Consider the following 22,649-nt stretch of genomic DNA (forward strand, 5'->3'; position numbering starts at 1 on the left):
TTCCTACCACATACACAAACACAAGCCCGAGCTAGATGGCTTCATCTAGTGAATTTTATCCAATATTTAAAGAAGAAATCATAGCAAGTCTATACAAATTCTTTCATAAAATAGAGGCAGGGGAACTTTTCAACTCATTCTGTAGGACCAGTGTTACCTTTTTATCAAAGCAAGACAGACATCATAAGAAAACTGGAAACCAGTATCCCCTGTGAACACACACATGAGAATCCATAACACACTTTTAGCAAATGAAACCCAGCAACATATAAAAAAGATTAAAACCATGATAAACTGGGTTTTATGTGACAGTGACATTTATGGGGCTCCTCCCTCCTCTCTATTCTGACATCACCCTTCAGACATATTTAAATTGCAGTGGTTTGGCTGTGTAGTCCCTTCATTCACACACTAATAATGCAGATCTTCCTTGTTGGTTATGTGTAAGGTGTATGTAATAAAGTAAACTAATCCTACTGACATTATGGATATCAAAAAGAGATTAAGGATACCACAAAAGGAGCAGAAAGCAAGAGATTTCCATTTTTAGACTTAATGCTGAGGGTTTAAATACCTGACAAGCATTTAAAACAAACAAAGATGAAAAAGTAGGAGAGCAATGAGCTTGATTCTCAGTTCAGTTATACCCGAGGCTCAAAATAATCAAGAACCAACCAGATTCATATGGAAGATAAACTCAGCTGGTTTAGGGGTTTTCCTAGAGTGAGAAATGACACCCTAGTCGTTGGAGAAACAACATTGTATCTTCAGAAATACAAGTAAGACTTTGAAGAGATGGTGTGTTCGTTTCTCCAGCTGCATGTCAACTCAAGCACTGAAATCCAGTGGCTAATTTTTAGGCTTATATACATCTGGTCACCCGTTAAGTTGACAGACCTTTCCAAGCCCTTGAAGGTTCACTTCTAGGTTCTTGCTTTTAGAGATGGTTATCAGCAGGGAGATGGTGCATCTCACCACCCACCCAACCACCACCCAAGTCAGCCTGGTGGACAAATATACTGGATCAACCCACAAATACAGTCTCTAGTATGTTTGCAGTGAGAGACATGAGAGAAAGCTATAGCGCTTTCACGAAGCTCTTGCAAACATCTACACTTTAATATCCATCTCTCAGAACTTGAAAAAGAAGCACCCACATTGAGGCGGTCATTCATTTCTGCATAGTTTAGAATACAACCATGCAGAATTAATGCTGTAGAATTCAACCTACAGCATTAATAAGTTAACCAATTCTGCACTATAAATGAACGTAAAAATCTAATAGTTTAAAAATTTTTGCTAGATGACAAAGATTATTTCCATCTTAAAAAAATAATGCTTCAGATGAAGGAAAGACTGTGAAACCATAAAAGAGACAAAGTCTCTGGGTGTCACAGGAGATTTGAAATAATGCAAATGCCAACTGAAAAAATTTCTGACTAATATTTGAAATAATGAAGCCAGGACACAGCTATGTATTTTGTGGCAATCCTTGCAATACTTCTTTTCCACGAACTGAAAGCAAGGATCAAACTTCTGAGTAGATATTTCCAGGAAAACTATGTGTAGAGTACATCTGTAGCCTCATTAAACATGGCTGATTTCAAAAATTAAATCTGGTTGATCATATGTATCAATCATCATATTTTTCTGGGTGAATTTCAAATTATGCCAATGTAACATTTCTACATTATGAATTTAAAAATAATTCATAACAATTCTACAGACATATGCAAGTTTATTTAAATAATTTAACACTGCACAGAGAGCTAATTTATAAGTATAAAAATAGATGGTTTAGCAACCAAATACAAGCACCACACAGAAGAAGGTTACACATACACCATCAGGCCTTTGGAAGATTAAGGCAACATTAATATCTCAAGTAATTTTATGAGAATACTTTACTCATATGATAGACATTATTAGAATATCTCAAAATATACAGAGCCCACAAATATTTTTCAGTATGAAGTCTTCCCTTCCAGTTTTCTTATCAATATATTAATGATTCTTCTTAAATACTCTACAACAATTAGTCTAGATTGACAAATGGGCTATCAAAGCCACTATCTTGTTGGCTGGACAGAGGAGCAATTAATTTTCTTGAAGGCTGCGGACACACTGCAGATGGTACTGTGCTGCTCAGGGTCTTGAAATCTGACTTCAGTATATCAGCCTTATGATGAGGTGGGTGTCCAAAAGTCATGCTGATCTTCCCTGCCTGGGAATACGTGGTTTCTTCTGAAAGGTCTGAAGCATGACCACTCTGACATTTCATAGGTTGACGAATCATATTTTTTTTCTCTGAATCTGAAAGACAACTTGTTGCTGACAACTGTTTGAAATTAATAGCTTCAGTGAGCGTATCCAGAGTTTCTTGTGGCCTATCATGCAAAAATGACACTTCATGACTGCTGCAGGGTAGAGTGGCACTGTTGGAATGCCAGCCTACAGAGTCACTGAGGTCCCCTTCATCCTTTGCTGGAGTTTTCTTAACACCCAAACTTTGACTTTTCTCAGATGCAGCATTTTCACTTTCCATTAGTGGACTACACTTATATACTTTTAAACCAAGTCTTTCATTAGGACTTTGAAAAGTTATATGCACGGATTCGGATTCAGAAAGACTAGGGGTATATCTAGGTGAGTGTTTATTTCCGAAAGGTCCGAGAAAGGGGTGTGTGGCTGAGTGCTGGAGTGATTCAGAGTCAGAATCACTGAGGAGGTCTTTCTTCTTGTGCAAACCAAAGCCTCTTTCGCCTTCACAAGGAACAAACTCAGGAGAAACATTCCTTGGCAAAATGTCCAGGTGCTTGTGACTGTTATTCTCGAACTGAAAGTCTGGATGTGACTCTTTGGAACCCTCATGCTTTCCGTCCCTGTGCTCTGCATCCTCTAATCGCCTTTGTAAGTTACAGGCAGCCCTCCTCTTAGGAACTTGGTCGCACATACTTCTGGGGATAGTTTTTATACTGTTTGATTTTCTTTCACTGTGACATGATATATTCTGATTCCCATCATTTCTTTTTGATTTTTCAACTCCAGTCAGCATCTCTGAAGTCAGAGGCAATACTATTGTATACAAGGGAACACAAAATTAGGGGAAAACAAAATTAGGAGAAAATTAACACTGAAAAAAGAGAAAAAAAACTACGTTTTTATATATTTCCAAGGAATGCATATATATGTGAATCATTCTCAAAGAAAATATATCAATGCTGGACATTTTGAAATATTCTTTTACATATATCTATTAGATAAAGCTGAGTAATTTTGTTATTGAAATCTAATATTTATTATTGCTATCCACCTGATGTATTGTTTTCTGTAATAGATGGCACAGCATTTCAAGAGCCAACTGCAACATTTCCAAACTTGCTTTGATGTCAAATGTGGAGTTTCTGATGAATAAAGTTTGCTGGAAGAACCCCCGCCACCCAAGACATACACACACACACATCCCTCTCACACACTTTCTCTCTTTCTCTCAAAGCTAAAATAGTTTCTGATTTAATTAGCTAAGACACTAAATCTGATCAGAGGCAGAACAGCCACACAGCATAGAGTCAGAGGCATCATATCTCAAAGGAGGGTACCTTGGTTCCTAAAGTCTATCAAAAGGGTTTGCTTCTGCTGGGGACATTATTTGCAGTTGCCCCAAATCTAGAAAACTCTTTTCTTGTTATATGCCACTGCCCTTTTATAGCCAAGGTTCACATCACATAATCTCTGTGCTTCTATTTGAATAATGTTTACCAACATCAAACTCAGAAATTCTGAACAATCTTTGCTTCAAGCTTTCCAGAAGTTCAAAAAACCCCATTTCCTCACAGATATGTTCTTTACATATTCTACAGCTATTTTATTATGAACAGAAAAAATTCATTTATAGCTTTTTGGGAGGCTGTTCCTTTATCATTATGAACTATTACTTTGATCAGTTTAATGCTAACTCTAATTTACCTAATACTGTATTTAACTCTATAATTTATCTAATATCAATACTGTATTGCTTGGTATATCATTCACCAGCTCTTTATTCTGAATTTCTGACAATGTTCTTATCTGGAATAACATACACCTAGAATTCTTAAAACTTTGAAAATTGTAGTCTTTTAATAAGTGAGTTTAACCTATTCATGTTTAGTGTGACTGCTGATGTTTCAACCTACTATTATTTTCTATTTACCCATGCTTTCTAGGTGTATTTTTCCTCTTTCTAGATTATTAGATTGAAAACATTTTCTTCCAAGTTTTTCCCCTACTTCTTTAAAAATTATATATTCTATTAGTTAGCCTTAAATTTTTACACACATACTTATAAACTTGTATTTTTCTAGCAATCTCTAGAGTTACCAGTATCTATATCTTCTCCTTGAAAATAGTATAAATCTTAGCATTTTGTTAGTTTCCTCTATACTATCCTCTTACATCTTTCTGAGGAAACTGTATTTTTCTAACATTCTCAGGTCCTATTGTTTGTTCTATTAATTCTATTTCTTTAGGTATAAGTTCTTTTGTGGGGTTTTTTTTTTTTCTTTGTCTTGTTTTGAGTTTGGTATCTTTTCTCACAGTGCTGGCTTTTTATAAATTTATGATAATTCTTGGTTGAATGCTTATCTTTTAGATGTCCTGAGTACAGTATCTGCTGCTTGTTTAAAGGGATTGGAAGCCAAGTAGGAAGGAATGAGCAGCAAGGCAGAAAGATCTAATAGCTGGTGCTCTAGACATGTGGGCTCTCAGTTCCTCGTTGCTGTGGCTAGCCACCTGGAGCACTGCCCTGGTCCTAGACTCTCTGTTCCTGCTGCTCTTACCCAGCCCAATACTGGGGCTCGGGAAGGGAGACAAGGAGAAATAAAGAGGGTGACCCCACCTGGTTTCAGCTGCTCTGGAACACCAACCATTTACCCAGTTGGTATCCCCTAGGTTTACTACTTCTCCTGGAACATACCACCTTCATCATATGTGGAACGGTTTCAATATTGCTCCCCCTATCATCTTCTGGGAGTTTTGAACCGCGGTTTCCATCTTCAGTTTATAGTGTTTTCTTTCTTTTGGGAATTTCTCACAGCCTCTGATTTATCAGTTGTAACTTTTAAAAGCTCAGTTATAATTTCTTCTTTTTCTCCTTTATATTGTCATTTAAAATCTTTTCTATCATTTCTAGGGATGGAAGCAGCAATAGGAAGCTGGTGGGTAAGCTCAGTCTGCCTACTTGAACTGGAAATGCTACACTGTTTTTTCTAAGTTTCCAGTTTAAGTAAAACACACATCCAATTTGATAAATTAGCTCTCACTCCTTACATTCCCTACGCATACCAAAAATATTAAATATCTAAAAAAGAGGGAGAGAAAAACCCTTCAAGTAATTCATTTTGACATACCTGGCTGTGTAGTTTTGCTCTGGGACCTATTAGAAATAGGTGTTTCCAGCAATTTTGCCATGATAGCAAGTTTGCTAGCAGCATTCATAATCTTTTTCTCAGCCCTGTGGGGAATTCCAGAGTATTAAATTAATACAGTTTAAAGGAAAAAATAAGTTTCCTTAGCCCCAGGATTTCTGTTTTCTTATATGTTCTGCCACCACTTAGGGTAGCATAGACATTAAGCCTCTCTTAACCCCCAATGGCTCATCATGTAGATACAGTTAATTCTGTGGCTAAGGAAAATGCTTAGAAAATGACAGCATGCTGTCCTGGTATTCTCACATTGTTTAGACAGAACTTACCCTTCCTCTTTTCCATCATCCTGCAAAATCTGCTGAAGGCAAATCAAATAATATTTGCGCATCTTTCGGGCGGTTTCTTGACGTTCTCGCAATACCTCTGCTTTTACCATTTCTGCAGCTCTTTCCTTACTCTCCTGAATATAACGAAGCATATCACCTGGGGGCGGGGCAGGGGGAATCCCCACAAAATGCATGTTTATTAGCAGTTTTTCCAAAACAGGAGAGGCAGACCTCAGACCAATTTTCTGGGAGATGAAGTGACTGGCAGTATAGTTTAAACACCATAGTTTTCCACAATCATTAAAACGGAATATTTCAGGTTACCATTTCGGTAGACTCAAAGGAGAAGTAATCTAAAAGTCCTTTCAGAAAGATGACAGACACAAATATGGTAAGGAAACACAGCATATCCCCTAGGGAAACTGTCATATTTTGAAACACTGAGGCAAGAAATTATCATTAAAATGAGGCACAGAAATTTATGCATTTCAATTACATATTATTTCTAGTTAAGACAAGAAGAAAAAAAAAAGAAATATACAGAAAGGGTAAGGTAGAAAGGAAGAGAGAAGCAGACACTGAAAGAGAGCAAGGAGGCAATATGAGCTTGAGAGACTCATATTCTTCTGTTCACTTGTGCTCTGAAAATCCATGTTTCCTTATTTATTCAATTTTTTCAGCAGCACTCATGAGTATCCAACTAAATACAACACTAGGACCCATGAGAGATATGTACAAAATGCTGTTGTAGGGAGAGGGATGAGACTTATGATGCCTCCTAAAATTTACATTGAAAAATAGTTCACAGTTTTCAAGTCTTCCTTTTATCTTTAACTCAGCGTTCTTTGATTGGGACTATCACTGTTTAAGATTAACATTTTGTCCTAAATCCAGGGCTACATCCAACCTCTAGAATATCACCATTCTTATTATATTAAGGATTCCAATTCATAAAGCAATCTCCTCAATATCAGTAAGCTCTTCCTGAAAATAACACACTCTACGCAAAAATGCTAAGCGGAAGACTAGTCTTGATTACTTCCAGTGGCAAAAAATTAAATGCAGTACATGTCCACACAAAACATCCAACCAACTTCTAAAATGTAAAATAATACACATAAATACACAAGTTATCATGTTAGGATGAAAAAAATGCTTAAAATTTCACTTTCCAATTAATATAATTGTTAACAAAAAGTTAATTTCTTTCTAGTAATATGGACTCTGTTAGCACCAGCAACAACTAAGAAGCACATTCTCTATACTGATACTAAGAGGGCTTTTCAGAACATCCTCACCCTGATTCTGATGATCTACCCATTATATTTGGAGCTTGAGACCTTTCTTACTCATTTTGTTTAAAATGAATGCAATTTTAGGAGGTAAATACACATTTCTCATAAATAAACACTGGTATTGTTTCGGGACATACATACTAACTATGTAATATTGCAATTAAAAACCAAGAGGTATTCTACTGGGAAAACATAAACCACAGAAATGTTCTGCAGGATATGCTGCACCACCTAGTACTGCAAAGGACTTGATAAACAAATTTACATCTATGACATAATCCATTATGGAGATAATGAGAAATAACAGAACAATTCCTAATTACATCCATTTCCCATGATACTTAAAAGTTTATGGAAGAAAGTAATAATTGCTCATTTAAAACTCATGTGATATTTTCTTTGGTACTAGTTTATTTAAGTTGTAAGGTTATGAAATCTTTAGTTTAATATTAGCATCCAAGAAGAAAAATCTTGGAAGCAGCTCAAGATGGTGGTACAGGAAATCCTGAACTCACCTCCTCCCAAGGACTCACCAAATCTACAGCTACATATGGAACAACTGGCTCTGAAAAGGCCTGAGAACTAGCTGAAGAGCCACCCCACAACAAAGGATAAAGGGGACACATCAAAGTGAGTAGGAGATGCAGAGACACAATCTTGCCAAAACCTTCATCCCTGGCATGGCATCCCACAATCAGGAGGAATATCACAAAAACAAAGCTTTTCCCTGAGGAGCAAGGGGTTTGAGCCCCACATCAGGTACCCAACCTTTGGGACCTGCATCAGAGTGATGAGCCCCCAAAACATCAGTCTTTGAAAACCAATGGGGCTTATATGCAGGAGACACAATGTGCTGTAAGAAACTGCGATTCCACTCTTACAGGACTCATGCACAGACTCACTCAACTCGGGAACCCAGTGCAAAAACAGCACCATAAGGTCTAGGCATTTTTCCCTATGTCCCTTGAACACCTGGTGACTAGAGGTCCTGCGTTTCTAGACCCCACAGGACTGAAACAACTAGAGAGAGAATTCTCAGCAAGCTACAACCCCCAGGATACTGCACAGACAGCAGCCTGAAACACAGCTCAGTTTACCTGTGACGACTCCTTCAAGACTGAGAGAGGTAGCTGTTTTGTGTAATACATAGAAATAAACACACAGAGTCAAACAAAATGAAGAAACAGAGAAATATGTTCCAAATGAAAGAACCAGACAAAACCCCAGAAAAAAGCCTTAATGAAATGTTGGTAAGTAATTCACCTGATAAAGACTTCAAAGTAATGGTCATAAAGATGCTCACCAATAAGAATGGATGAACACAGAGAGAATTTCAACAGAAAGATAGGAAATACAAGAAATGTTAAAGAGACTCACTTCAGATGTAAGGACATATACAGGCTAAAAGTTAAGGGATGAAAGAAGGTTTCATGCAAATGGAAACCAAAAGAAAGCAGGAGTAGCGATACTTATATCAGATAAAATAGACTTTAAAACAAAGACTATAATAAAAAAACAAAAATGGACATTATGTAATGATAAAGGAATCAATCCAACAAGAAGATATAACATTTGATAATATTTATTCACCCAACATAGAAGCACTAAGACATATAAAACAATATTAACAGAACTAATGGAGGTTCCTTAAAAAACTAAAATAGAGTTGCTATATGATCCAGCAATACCACTTCTAGACATATATCTGGTGAAAACACTATTTCAAAAAGCTACATGCACCCCAATGTTCATAGCAGCATTATTTACAATAGCCAAGACATGGAAGCAACCTAAATATCCACCGATAGATGAATGGATAAAGAAGATGTGGCATATATATACAATGGAATACTACTCAGCCTTAAAAAAAGAATGAAATAATGCCATTTGCAGCAACATGGATTGACCTAGAGATTATCATACTAAACCAAGTCAGAAAGAGAAAGACAAATATATGATATCACTTATATGTGGAATCTAAAATATGATACAAATGAACTTATCTGCAAAACAGACATAGGAAACAAATTAATGGTTACCAAAAGGGGTGGGGAGAGATAAATTAGGAGTTTGGAATTAGCAGATATAAACTACTATATATAAAAGAGATAAACAAAAAGGCCCTATTATATAGCACAGGGAACTATATTCAATATCCTGTAATAAACCATAATGGAAAAGAATAAGAAAAAAAAGTATATATATAAAATGAATGAATATATATATGAATGAATCACTTTACTGTACACCAGAAACTAATATAACATTGTGAATCAACTACAAAAAAAAAAAAATTAAAAAGAAGGGAGAAGAAAAAGATAAGATTTGCTTAAAAGAAAAGAAGGCGACAATAACAAAAATGAGAAAAGATCAATGAAAGTAAGAGCTGGTTCTTTGAAAAAACAAACAAAACCAACAAATCTTTAGCTAGACTCACTAAGAACACTCAGATAAATAAAATAAGACAAAGGAGAAATTACAATTGATACCAAAGAAATAAAAAAGATAAGAGACTTCTATGAACAATTATATGCCAACAAATTGGATGACCTAGAAATAATGGATAAATTCCTAGAAACATATCCTCTTCCAAGACTGAATTTGGAAGAAATAGAAAATCTGAATAGATCCACTGCTAGTAAGAAGATTGAATCAGTAATCAAAATTCCCAACAAAAAAAAGCCCAGGACCAGATGACTTCACTGGTGAATTCTATCAATCAATGTTATACACCACATTAACAAAATGAAGGATAAAAGCCATATGATCATCTTAACAGATGCAGAAAAAAGCATTTTCAAAATTCAATATCATAAATAGATATTGAACTCTCAACAAAGTGGTATAGACAAAACATACCTCAGCATAATAAAGGCTGTATATGACAAGCCCACAGTTAACATCATACTCAATGGCAAAGAGCTGAGAGCTTTTCTTCTAAGATCAGGAACAAGACAAAGATGCCTACTCACAACTTTTATTCAACATACCACTGGAAGTCCTAAGCAAGCAATTAGGCAGGAAAAGGAAATAAAAGCCATCCAGGGAATTCCCTAGAAATCCAGTGGCTAGGACTCCGAGCTTCCACCACAGGGGACACACGTTCAATCACTGGTCAGGAAGCTAAGGTTCCGCATGTTGTGTGGCGTGGGAGAAAAAAAAAAGACATCCAAATTGAAAGGGAAGGAGTAAAACTATTACTATTTGCAGATGACATAATTTTATATGTAGAAAACCCTTAAGACTCCACCAAAAAACTGTTGAAACTCATAAACAAATTCAGTAAAGTTATAAGGTACAAAAATCAATATACAAAAATCTGTTGCATTTTTATATACTATCAACAAATTATCATATAGAGAAATTAAGAAAATCCCACTTCCAACTTCATCAAAAAGAATAAAATACCTAGGGAGAAATTTAACCAAAAAGTGAAAAACTTGTACACTGAAAATTCTAAGACATTGATGAACAACATTAAAGAAGACACAAATAAAGATATTCCATGCTCATGGACTAGAAGAATTCGTATTGTAAAAATGTATGCATTACCCAAAGCAATCTACAGACTCAATCCCTATCAAAATTCCAATGAGATTTTTCACAGACATAGAAAAAAATTCCTAAAATTTCTATGGAACCACAAAAGATCCCAAATAGCCGAAACAATCTTGAGAAAGAACAACAAAGCTGGAGGTATCATGCTCCCTGGTTTCAAACTACAGTACAAAGCTATAGTAATTAAAGCAGTGTGGTACTGGCATCGCAGACAAACAGATCAATGGAACAAAATACGGAGCCCAGAAATAAAACCCACTAACACATGGTCAATTAATTTTCAACAAAGGAGGCAAGAATATAGAATGGGGAAAGGACAATCTCTTCAAAAAATGGTGATGAGAAAAGTGAACAGCCACATGCAAAAAAATCAGACTGGACCACTTTCCTATACCATACACAAAATCAACTCAAAATGGTTTAAGGACTTGATTATAAGACCAGAAACCATAAAACACCTAGAAGAAAACACTAGCAATTAAGCTCATTGACATTGGTCTTAGTGTTATTTTTCTGGCTATAACTCAAAAAGCAGTGGCAATATAAGCAAAAATAAAGAAGTGGAACTACATCAAACTAAAATCTTCTGCACAGCAAAGGAAACCATCAACAAAATAAAAAGGCAACCTACTGAATGGGAAAAGATATTTGCAAATTATATATCCAATAGGGGAATAGTTTCCAAAATATATAAAGAACCACACAATTCAGTAACAACAAAAAACAATCAATCTGATTTAAAAATGGGCAGAGGATCTGAATAGACAGGTTTCCAAAGAAAACACAGAGATTGGCAATGAGTATATGAAAAGACTCTCAACAATCACTAACCAGGGAAATGCAAATCACAATGAGATATCACTTCATACCTGTTAGAATGGCTATCATCAAAAAGACCAAGAAGTGTTAGTGAGCATGTGGAGAAAAGAGAAATGCTATGCACCACTGATGGGAATGTAAATTGGTACAGCCACTATGGAAAACAGTATGGAGTTTCCTTAAAAAATGAAAAATAGTACTACTATATGATCCAGCAGTTTCACTTCTGGGCATTTATCAAAAGAAAATGAAAACACTAATTCAAAAAGATATATGTGTGCATATGTTCACTGCAGCATTATTTACAATAGCCAAGATATCCAATCAACCTAAGTGTCCATCAATGGATGAACGGATAAAGAAGATGTGGTACATACATACGACACTACGCAGCAATAAAAAAAACAAAATCTTGCCATTTGTGACAACCTAGGTGGATCTTGAGGGCTTTATGCTAAGTGAGCTGTCAGAGAAAGACAAGTACTGTATGATTTCACTTATATGTGGAATCTAAAATAAACAAAGCAAATGAACAAGCAGAGAACAGATTGGTGGTTGCCAGAGGTGAGAAGGTTGAAGGGTGGGCAAAATGGGGGAAGAGGGTCAATAGGTACAAACTTCCAGTCATAAATAAGTCATGGGGATGTAATGTACAGCACAGTGACTATAGTAAATAATACTGTACAGTAGTCCCCCCTTATCCGCAGGGGATAGATTCCAAGACCCCTAATGGATGCCTGAAACCATGTACTGAACCCTATATACACTATGTTTTTTCCTATACATACATACCTGTCATAACATTTAATTTATAAATTAGGCACAGTAAGTGAATAACAATAATTAATAATAAAATGGAGCAATTTTAACAATATATTTTAATAAAGCTATTTGAATGTGATCTCTCTCAAAATATCTTATTGTACATATTTAATGTCTTTTCCATTTTAACTAAACACTTATTTACTCTGCCTGTAACTTTTGCCATTTGAGGTGTGATAGCAAAACTAGCATAAAATTTTTTTTCTTTCTTCACAATTTCACTGAGAAGATTTGTTCTTACTGTAGAACAGCAACCTCACCATATGATTCTTTTTTCTTTCCTTATTAAGTCAAGAACTTTCACCTTGTCAATTAAAATAAGCTTCTCTTTGGCACAGATGAACTGCCAGCACCACTGCTCTTTGAGGCCTTTATTAAGTAAGAGAAGGGTGATGCACACAAGCACTGTGACACAGTGACAGTGGGTCTGATAATCGAGGTGGCTACTAAGTGACTAACAGGCAGGATATGCTGGACAAGGGGATGATTCACTTCTGGAGGTGGATATAGCAGGATGGCTGAGATTTCATCATGCTACTCAGAATGGCCTGCAATTTAAAACTTATTAACTATTTATTTCTGCAATTTTCCACTTAATGTTTTCAGACTGCAGTTGACCACAGATAACCGAAACCACGAAAGCAAAACCTCAGATAAGAGGGAACTACTGTACTATATGTTTTATAACTTTGTATGGTGATGGGGAAACTAGACTTACTGTGGTGATCACATACAAATATCGAATTATTATTTTATACACCTGAAACAACTAATATAGTGGTATATGTCAATTATGCTTTAAAAATATATATATAGGTGCCCCCCCCCCCAAAAAAAAAACCCAGGATAATTAACAATATAAAAATACCTCTATCCTTGTGCCACTTTCAAAATTTGGGGGTAAATTCCAAATTTACTTGGATAAAATCATCTACATAATTTAGAAAAGCCATCAATGATCTCTTCTAAAAGCAGGCTGGATCTCAGAACAAGATAGTTCAGAAAATTCCCCAAAATTACTACTGTTACTTACAAAAAATGACCCAACCACCTTAAAATCTTGGGAATCTCTTTAGGACTTACGCTTAATTTTTTTTACAGCTTTAATGTACTGCCCACGAAGTTCTTCCAAGGCCACCCCGTTGCATGGGAGGCAAGCATTTTCAATGGCCCCTTCTGACAGTGACCTTTGATTGCAAAAAAAGAGATTGTAAGTGAAAAACCTAATTTGAAAACAAACAATATATATATATAAACACACACATATGTATTCCAATAAAATAAGCTAAGATGTGCTAAAAAAATTCACATATGAGGATCTTATTTAGGATAAAATGCCAACAACTTAAGTGTTATGGTTAATTAAATAAATTATGATAAATCCACATGAAAATCTATGCAGCTATTGAAAACCACATAATAGGAGTATATCTAATGACATGGGTAAAGTGTTTATCTTATAATATTAATAAAAGGTTACAAAATAGCTTATACAATAATCTCAATTTTTAAAACATGTGTACATGTGCATGTATAAAGGGGCTTAAAAAAAGGTATCTTCCAGGAATAGAGTTTTAGAAGAATTTCTTCTTTTTTATGCTTTTTGGTATGTAACGATAACAGTAATTGACACCCTTGCTATGATATTACTGATATGATTGATATTAAAAAAAAAGATACTCAGAAATAAGCAGTTTCTTTGAAATAGTAAAAGTCTACCTTGGTGGTTTCAGTTCTTCCAATTTATTCTTCATGTCACTGTTTTCTTCTATTAATTCTTCAACAACTTTACTATTCTCTTCTAAAAAAGAAAGTTTACAGTGTGTTGGTCAATTATTTCTTTTTCTCTCAGTCTTTCTTTCCCTTAAATTACCAGCACAAATGTCTATAGAGGAGACTGCACAATTTCCAGTTGTTCCCTGTGTCATTCATTCCTTGATAAGCCCTAATCTGACTACTCCCTATTCTATTTTCTCAGCATTTTATATCTGTATTCCATTTTCATCTTGTTTGCGGTTATACACTGTCCTGGAATAAATTTCCAATTGTTTTATATACATGTGTTTTGTTTTCCAGTTAGATTGAAACATAGGTTTCCTAATTCCATGTCCCTCATGGACCCTGGTATACAGTCTATGCTCATATAAAATGATCGCTGAGCAAGCCCCTCAATACAAAATAAAAAGTAAGCTTAAGTAGGTCCCATTTTCTAAAATAATGTAAGATCTTCAACTCTTTGGACTTTTAAAAAGAAGATGAGGAGACTGATGGAGTCCCTGTGGTACAGAGGACAAAGCATGAACTTCAGAGTCAGAGACAGGTTTAAATCCCAGCTTTTCTTCTCACCAGCTGGATGAGCTTAGGCAAATTACTTAATCTTTCTGAAACTGAGTTTTTCAATATGTAAAAAGGGGTTAGTATTAGCTACCTTGAACATTATAATGGAAATAAAATAGTAAATGCACAGTACCTTACAAAAGACCTGGCAATAACACTTAATACCCATGAACATGGCATCCCATGTTTCCTACTACACCACCCTTTCAACACACTCTCTGAGTTGGGGAATGAATCATTCTGTTCCCCTAGTGATGGATATAGCTCATATATTTCTAAACCACTCACTCTCACTCCATCACTTTTCAATAAATGCTACCATGACAGTAGAAAATGGAATTTAAGAAACAAAAATGCAAGCACAATAGCAAAAATGTTATCAACTAATAGATTTACATGAACACAAACACTGAAATCAAACTATCAAATGATGTAAATTCTGACCCTGACCCCTTTTATCAGCCTGCTGTTTTGAACTAACTATCCACTTTCTTGGATTATTTCTAAGTCCACAAATTGTGGAAGTTACCAGCCTCTCAAAACACTATGTAGAATAACTATTGTACAATCACAATGCACAGTGCTAAATATTATTATTTATACATAATAAGCATATCAACTGCCCCTGTCATTTTATTATATAAAACAAATTTTCTTGATTTTCATCAAATTTTACAATAGCCACACTGCATCTACATCCACAATTGGACAAATTTACTCTCTGGCCTCTATTAAAGACCTAAGCAATCACCACTGAAATTGCAGTTGTTAAAATTTTTATCTCAAAATTCCTGAAACCCTTTATTGCCTTAAAGTAACTATTATCTATTTCTAACAGACTTAGGAAGCAGTAGGTGGGAGTCGGTGGCTACTCTTGGGCAACAATATTTACCAAGTGTGCTATGATGCCAGGTACTGTGCTAAGTGCTAAGATAGGATTTCATCCTTGTCACCATCACACTCCAAAGGAGAATACAGACAATAAATAATTGCAAGGATGATGAATGTTATAAAACTCATAGGAGCTGTGGGAAATGTCTAGCAGAAGACCTAAGCAAGTCTGGGGGTAGTTAGGAAAGCCTCTCTGAGGAAGTCCCGTGCCAGGGGTTTGGCGAGTATGAGTTAGCCAGGCAATGCGGTCACAATGAGAAGACAGATGTTGGGGTAAAGGAAGAGATGCAGAGATGCGGAGAAGAGAGGCAATGAAATCTCTGCCACAGCTCTGTAAGAGAATAAGAGGGTTGTGGGGGAGGGGCATGAGGCTGAGGGGCTGGCAGGTGCAGGATCGCGGAGGGCTTCTTAAACTATGTTAAAGTGTTTGTATTTCATACCGAGGGCCAGACAAGTCACTGAAGGGCTTGAGACAAGAGAGTGTCACAACTAAACTTACTTTTTTAAAAGATTGCTTTAGCTGCCTGATGGAGAATGCATTGGAGGGGCAAGACTGGAAGCAGAGAGAGATGACTTGTCCAGGCAAGTGACAGAGGTGAAAGTAGAAAAAAAGTGAACCTATCCGCCTGGTCTTTTCTGGACGACACATTATTTGGGACCCTTGCATTCAGTCCCTTATTCATTCAAACAATTACTACTGTCTGGTATGTAATGGGCACCATGACTATAAGTAAAAACAAGATAATCCCCTTATTCTCAGGAAATCTATAGGTTAGAAAAGATATTGGGCAAGTAACCAAAAAGTCAAGTACAGAATGTTAATAGAGGAGGAGCCAAGTGCTCTGGGGCCACATAGAAGTGGCCTGTCTAACCCAGACTGGGGAAAATCAAGGAGGGCTCTGCAGATATGTTATCTTCTCAGTTGAATCCTAAAGGATGAGGAAGAGTTAGCCCAAAATGAGAATGAGAGGGTAAAATGTAGGACAGAGTGACAATATTGCATGCAAGGTCCAGCGGTAAAAGAAAATTCCTGACCAACTCAGGCATCTGAAATATTTCAAATGTGAAGAATACAGCACCCAGAGTATAAATAAACAGCTGAAAGGTAAGAGGGAGCAGCCTTGTGAGCCCAATAGCCTCCCTTCCTCAAAAGGGCAATAGGAAATGGCAGAAGACATCCCTCGTAGAGAATTTCCTGGCAGCGCTGTGGAGAATGGATGGAAAAGAGGCCAGATCAGACCCACGTGCTTTGGTTCATGTCTTCTTCCACTGTCTAGAATGCTGTTCTCTCTGGCAAACATCTTCATCTTTCAACGCTCAGTCAAGTCTTCCTTAACTTTAGTAGGAGGAAGCATTAATTAACATCCCTTCTTCCAGGTTCACACTAATGTACTGCAAGATACTCAGAGCTGCAACCATTTATTCATCTGTCCTCTGTTCTCCTCACTTAATGATAAGCTTCTAAAAGGCGGAGAACAGAGTCCTGTACATCTCCATCGGAAGTGGAATTTTGTCTGATGTATTCACTGCTGTATCTCCACTGCCTACAACACTGCTTGACACATACTGAGTACTCAGAAGCTATTCAATCAAAAAAAGAAGGAATGTGACCTTTTAATCAGAGCTCCAATTTTCCTCTTGAGTTCAATAATAATAATAATTTGGTTAGTAAAAATAAGGTCCAAATTAGTTTACAATAATCCCCAAAGAGAATCAGTGCCTACATTAACTACAATGTCACATCTGAACGTTTCAAAAGGATCAAAGAGATTTATACTGGTAGCAGGGCTACTTTAAATGCTAACCTCCGATTTTTTCCACTACAGTTTTGTGCTTCCTTTCTAAATGCTGAAGATGCCTACAGGATTTTTCCAGTTTTCTTTTCAGATCTTGACATTCCTGCTTTGCCTTTGCAAGTTCTTGGAAGCAGTGTCCACAGCATGAATCTTTAATTTCAAGGCTCTTTTTCTTATCTGCAAAATTAAATGATAGCAAACTTTTATCAATTTAGACTAAAGAAGGAAGGAAGGAAGGAAACCAGATGACACGACTAAAGGCTACAGTGTAACTGAAAAGAACATGCTGCTTAAGAGAGAGAAACCTGAATTTAAATTCCGTTTCCGCTATCTACCAGCTGTTGTATTACTTAAATTCTGTGAGACTTAGTTTTCTAATACGTAAAATTGAATAATACCATCTATTTTAAAAATTGCTATGAAACACAATGCTCAGGTCTTAGTATTAAAAACAATTCCCCACTAAAAGGAAACAGGGATCTTCAAGAAATGGCTGACTCCAGTACTGAGACAGGGTACGTACAAGATGAGACTAGACTATTTTGCTATGCCAGAAAGTAAGAAATTACTCAAAAACACAGGCATGTCACAAGGACATAGGAGCCAGTTTGAAGAGGCTCCATTAGGTGAATCTGGGACAGTTTGAACACTAATTTAGTAATGAATTACAAAATGTTGAAAAAATAGGAATTTGAGTCACACCAATAATCCTATGATAATGGGATAAATGAACAGATAGATGGATAGGTAGGTAAGTTGGTAGGTAGATAGGTAGATGGACAGATATATAGAAAAATAAACAGATAAATAACTACACAAACTAGAGAGAAGGATTCTCAATGATAACAACATACCAAGTGCCAAACAGTAAAAGTAGAAGGAGGTCTGGAGGCGGAAAAATTATAATTTTTGCAACCACCATAGTAAAGACTGGATCAGATAAGTATCAGCAGTGATTGCTAAGCCTAAGGGAAAGTTTTAATAAGGAGAAGGACATTTTTATGGTCTTGAAAGTGTCTCTCCACAGACTCATTAGTTGTGATGGGCGTGGGAGGACGCAGCAATTATACAGTGAAGAAACTGAACACCACCTTGACCAGGTGCTCAAATGAACTTCACCAATAAAAGACAAACGGACATTGCATACCTCCAGATATGACAGCACATCACCTACATGGTGTTCCAGCTAAGAAAACAACCTGAATCAAATCATGAAGAAACATCAGACAAACCCAAAATGAGGGAAGATCTATTAAAAGCCAGGGTGCTGGGGAGAGCAAAGAATATGTCTCTCAAAAACATCAATGTCGTAAAAGGCAAAGAGAGGAGTATCTTAGGCTAAAGGAGATTAAAGAGAGATGACACCTGAACATAACATCTGACCCTGGACAGATGGCTGTCCTATAGGAAAAAAATGCTGTACAGACTTTATTGGGTCAACTGACAAATCAGAATACAAAGAGTAGACTGATATAATTGCGTAACACATATTTTCATATAACGTTAAATTTACTGTACTAAAGGTATACAAGACAAATCCCTATTTGGGGAAAATATACACTGAAGTATTTTGGGGTATAAAGGCATAATGTATATAACTTATCCTCAAATGGTTCAGGAAAAAATGAAATGTTCATAGACACATACACACAGAGGGGCACAAACAACATACTGTTATCAACAGACGTATCTAGGTAAAGGGTATATGAGTGTTCTCTGCAACTTTTCTGTAAGCTTGAAATGATCTCCAAATGAAAAGAAGATTCAAAATTGTCAGGAGGTATAAATGTATAAAAATTGTTTGGCACAGTACCTGGCATAGAGCAAATATACAATAAGGAATAGCTATTGCTATTAGTAACATGTAGAGCTTATAAAATTTAGGTAATATACAACAATGATACAGAAATAGATTATTACTATGAATATAATTGATATAATAAAGTAGGAATACAAATGGCACAGGCTCAGAGGCCAATATCCAAAATGTTGATGTAAAAACATTAGTCCAGCAAAATTATTCTTAGCTCTCTTCTGACTTTTTTAGTGTCATTTAAATGGTGTCACTTATGTTTACTAGCATCAAAGGATTAATGAAGCATCACCATACACGGCATTAATATATTTCATTTAAGATACTGTTTTGTAAACCTGGAAACAAGGCAAATATCCACTGATAAGAGAATAGATAAATTACAGTGTACTCACACAATGGAATACTATAAAACAATGAAAATGAATGAACCAGAGCTATATGCATTTACAAAGACAAATCTTAGAAGCCTGATATTAAGTGGAAAAAAAAAAAGTTACGAAAACTAAAACAAGTATTAAGCCACTTTTATAATGTTAAAAGACAAAATAAATCAACAGCTTTTTGAGGATACTTAATTTGGTCAAAACATAAAGAAAAGCAAGAAAATAATTTTTTAAAAATCAGAATATTTGTTACGTCAGATTGTGGGGAAGTTACAGGGATGCACTGTTAACACACAGGGGTCTTCACCAGTACTGGTGATATCCTACTTCCTAAGTCAAATAGTGGGTTCCCGGTTGTTATGTTCGTAACTTACATGTGCATTACATATATTCCTTGTATGTATCAAGTATTTCATAATTAATATTTAAATTAGTTTTTTAAATGATAAGATATTAGGAGAATACAACCACACCACTAACAGTGTTACTTCTCCGGTTTGGATTATTTAACTCTTTCCAACTTACGAATTTGTTAATGTGTTTGTTTTTAGGGAAAAAAGATTAAAGAAAGAAAAGTAGATCCTTTGACAGTCTGATTTGTCCTAAGTCTAAACTAACTTCTTTCATATTGATTGGACCTCCCAAAGCTAATTAATATCTAAAACTCATTTCTATGCATTTCACAAATTAGAAAGTAATTCTCAGGTTATTCCAAATATAACAACAGACATAAAATGACATTGAAAAGTAGGAAGCCAAATACAAATTAAGATAGTACTACCCTGCTAATTGGTAAATTAGTATTTAAACAAATTGGCAAAAAGATATTCTCAACCATCTAGAACCCAGAGATAAGGAAAAAGGGTTTCTGGATGGACAATGAGAAAAATAACTGTCAACTGACTTCTGAGGAAAGGCAGAGGTTCTCTAAGACTGGTAATACGCCTCCTGAATTAGAAACATGTGGAAACTAAGGTTATCGACTTCGTACATATGATCTGTTCTGGCAATTCTTAGTTCTTTTCCAGGTTACAACAGAGACAGCGGACAAAAAAAGAGAAAAAGGTGCGTGTGGTTTGCACAAGGAGGGAAGGAGCAGGCTGCAAGGGGTCAATGTCCTAAAAGGATTGGAGCTTACAAAGAGCACGGCCGTTCCCAGTTCAAACTCCCAGTAAATGAAAGGTCTAAGCCCATATTCCTCAGTGACCTCTGAACACCTCAAGGGACTGTAGCACAGTGTATTTCTTTTCATACTGACAAATCTAAGTCACTAAGTAAAAGTTAAATTATTAAGTCATCAAATATTCAAGAAACACAAACTATGGGCCATTTATCTCTTCCTCACCACCACTACCACAGACTAGGTGGTGGAGAGGAAGAGATAAAAACACTGCCCCCAACTTCAAGAAACCATGAATATATCAGAAAACACTTAACACACCTCAGAAAGATTTCTATTACAAATGCTTGAAATAAGGTTCAATAAATTCAATGGAAAGGTCTCAGTGATTTGGCAGTTCTCTTACGCATAACCCTTGCTTTCTCAACAAAGCCAGGAAATAAAAATGACTACTGAAATTCTCATCATTCTCCTTATAAAATAAGAATCACTTATGAATGGCGGGAAAACCATGAAAAGACAGGAAATAAGAGGGCCTTAAGCAACCCTGTCTTCTATTGCAAAATGAAACCTAGGGAGAGGACACACATTAAGTAGAAGTAATACCACACGTCTGTTCACTAAAAACTGTGGACATCTTTGATTTCCTTTTATCCTCCAAGCAACCCTCTGGAACTGGGATTACTGGTGTTGCAAAGATCAGTAGGAAAAAAATCCCATTACCAGCTTCTGCTTCTTGCATGGCCAAGGACTGAGCGTGGTGTCCAGATGTAGGTGCAGGAAGGACCGCCAGGACTCCAGGGTCTCCTCTGCCAGTGACCCCTGTGGCAGGATCCTTAGAAATCTTGGTCATATTTCTCTGAAACAGATTATCTTCATAGTTAATGCCTATTAAAAACCTTTGTTTTTGTTAACGTGAAAAATATAAAAAGAAAAATGCTAATGTTAAATGCTAACGTTAAAAATATAAAAAGAAAACACAACCTGAAAAAAATCTTGCCTAAACTATCACCAATATTTTTCTTAGGTTGTTATGTGAATACTGTCATTACTATGAGCTAGACTCCTATGACTGCATTTTCCGAATGAGAACGTTATCCAACAGAGGACTGGTGGGCTAGCTCTGGGACAGACAGGCAATATCGTTTTCACTTTTAAGATATTTTCATGGATTATGTGATCAAACCATAGGACAGACGATGTGAAATTGGAATTGTTCTTGAAAATCCAGAACATTTTCACTGCAGCAGGAAGCAAATTCATTAGAAACTATAGTACCAATCTTTTGCCTTTCGTGAACTGAAAGTAGCAACAGTAAAAACCATTTTTGAAACATATAGTATGTTATGTTTCTAAATAACTTTAACACATAGTCTCATTTGGTAAGGAAAGAGTTGAATTCCAACCTTAAACAGAAAAACTGAGGCTCACCTAAATGAAACATCTTGTACAAGACCATTTTCTCACTAATATCTATTGAAAACTTTCTGTATTCTAGTTTCTATTTTGGCAACACAGTTACTAAATTCATTAACGGTGGGACATTCTTTTAAGGCAATATATTTTCAGATTTTGGACAACTACTAAATCTCAGAACAGGTGATCCTGAGAAAGCTGCCTTATTTAATTACTTAAAATACAGTATATATGCTTAATTCTAGAAGCCTTGATTTTGATTTTGAGAAACTCCTTTCATTGTCAGGAAATCTACCCACACCGCCCAAGAGAAGCAGAGGTCAGCAGGTACAGAGACAAGGTAAACTCCAGTCAATTAAGAGGGTACGAGGTTGAGGCCAAAAGGAGTAATAAAAACTGATTCTAGAGGTGGCAATATTTCTGGTTTCTGCTCAAAACTGGAGAAAAGCCATGAAGGCAAAAAAGGCAGGAGCAGCTACCTTTTTGTCTTAGTTTTAACTTGACATTGGCGGTAAGAAAACACACATCTTTAAGTTTGTTTAAAAATTTTGTTCCAATCGATATTTCTGTTCTCTTTTATCTGTTATGAACTGCTACATTAATATACTAAGTATATGAGTATAAATTATATATTTGATAAAGCATTCATTTTACTGGAAATTGTA

The 22,649-nt window shown here is 35.9% G+C and overlaps 1 protein-coding gene across 9 annotated transcripts in view; it reads right to left on the reverse strand.

The window, feature by feature from the left end:
• Positions 1-1,775: 1,775 nt before the first annotated feature.
• Positions 1,776-22,649, reverse strand: part of CEP152 (centrosomal protein 152) — a 91,228-nt gene continuing 70,354 nt past the window's right edge. For 6 of the 9 annotated variants that reach the window (XM_057724530.1, XM_057724533.1, XM_057724528.1 and 3 more), the window contains 7 exons: positions 21,292-21,427; positions 17,259-17,426; positions 13,945-14,026; positions 13,309-13,412; positions 5,732-5,888; positions 5,388-5,491; positions 1,776-3,075 (listed from right to left, as the gene is read on the reverse strand). In XM_057724530.1, the coding sequence (XP_057580513.1) occupies positions 2,036-3,075; positions 5,388-5,491; positions 5,732-5,888; positions 13,309-13,412; positions 13,945-14,026; positions 17,259-17,426; positions 21,292-21,427 (1,791 nt within the window). In that variant the 3' untranslated portion in view covers positions 1,776-2,035. The remainder of the gene's footprint in view (positions 3,076-5,387; positions 5,492-5,731; positions 5,889-13,308; positions 13,413-13,944; positions 14,027-17,258; positions 17,427-21,291; positions 21,428-22,649) is intronic. The other 3 variants (XM_057724535.1, XM_057724534.1, XM_057724531.1) reach the window with 1 other exon arrangement.

This window comes from Hippopotamus amphibius, chromosome 2 (assembly GCF_030028045.1).
Source record: "Hippopotamus amphibius kiboko isolate mHipAmp2 chromosome 2, mHipAmp2.hap2, whole genome shotgun sequence".
Lineage (NCBI taxonomy): Eukaryota > Metazoa > Chordata > Mammalia > Artiodactyla > Hippopotamidae > Hippopotamus > Hippopotamus amphibius.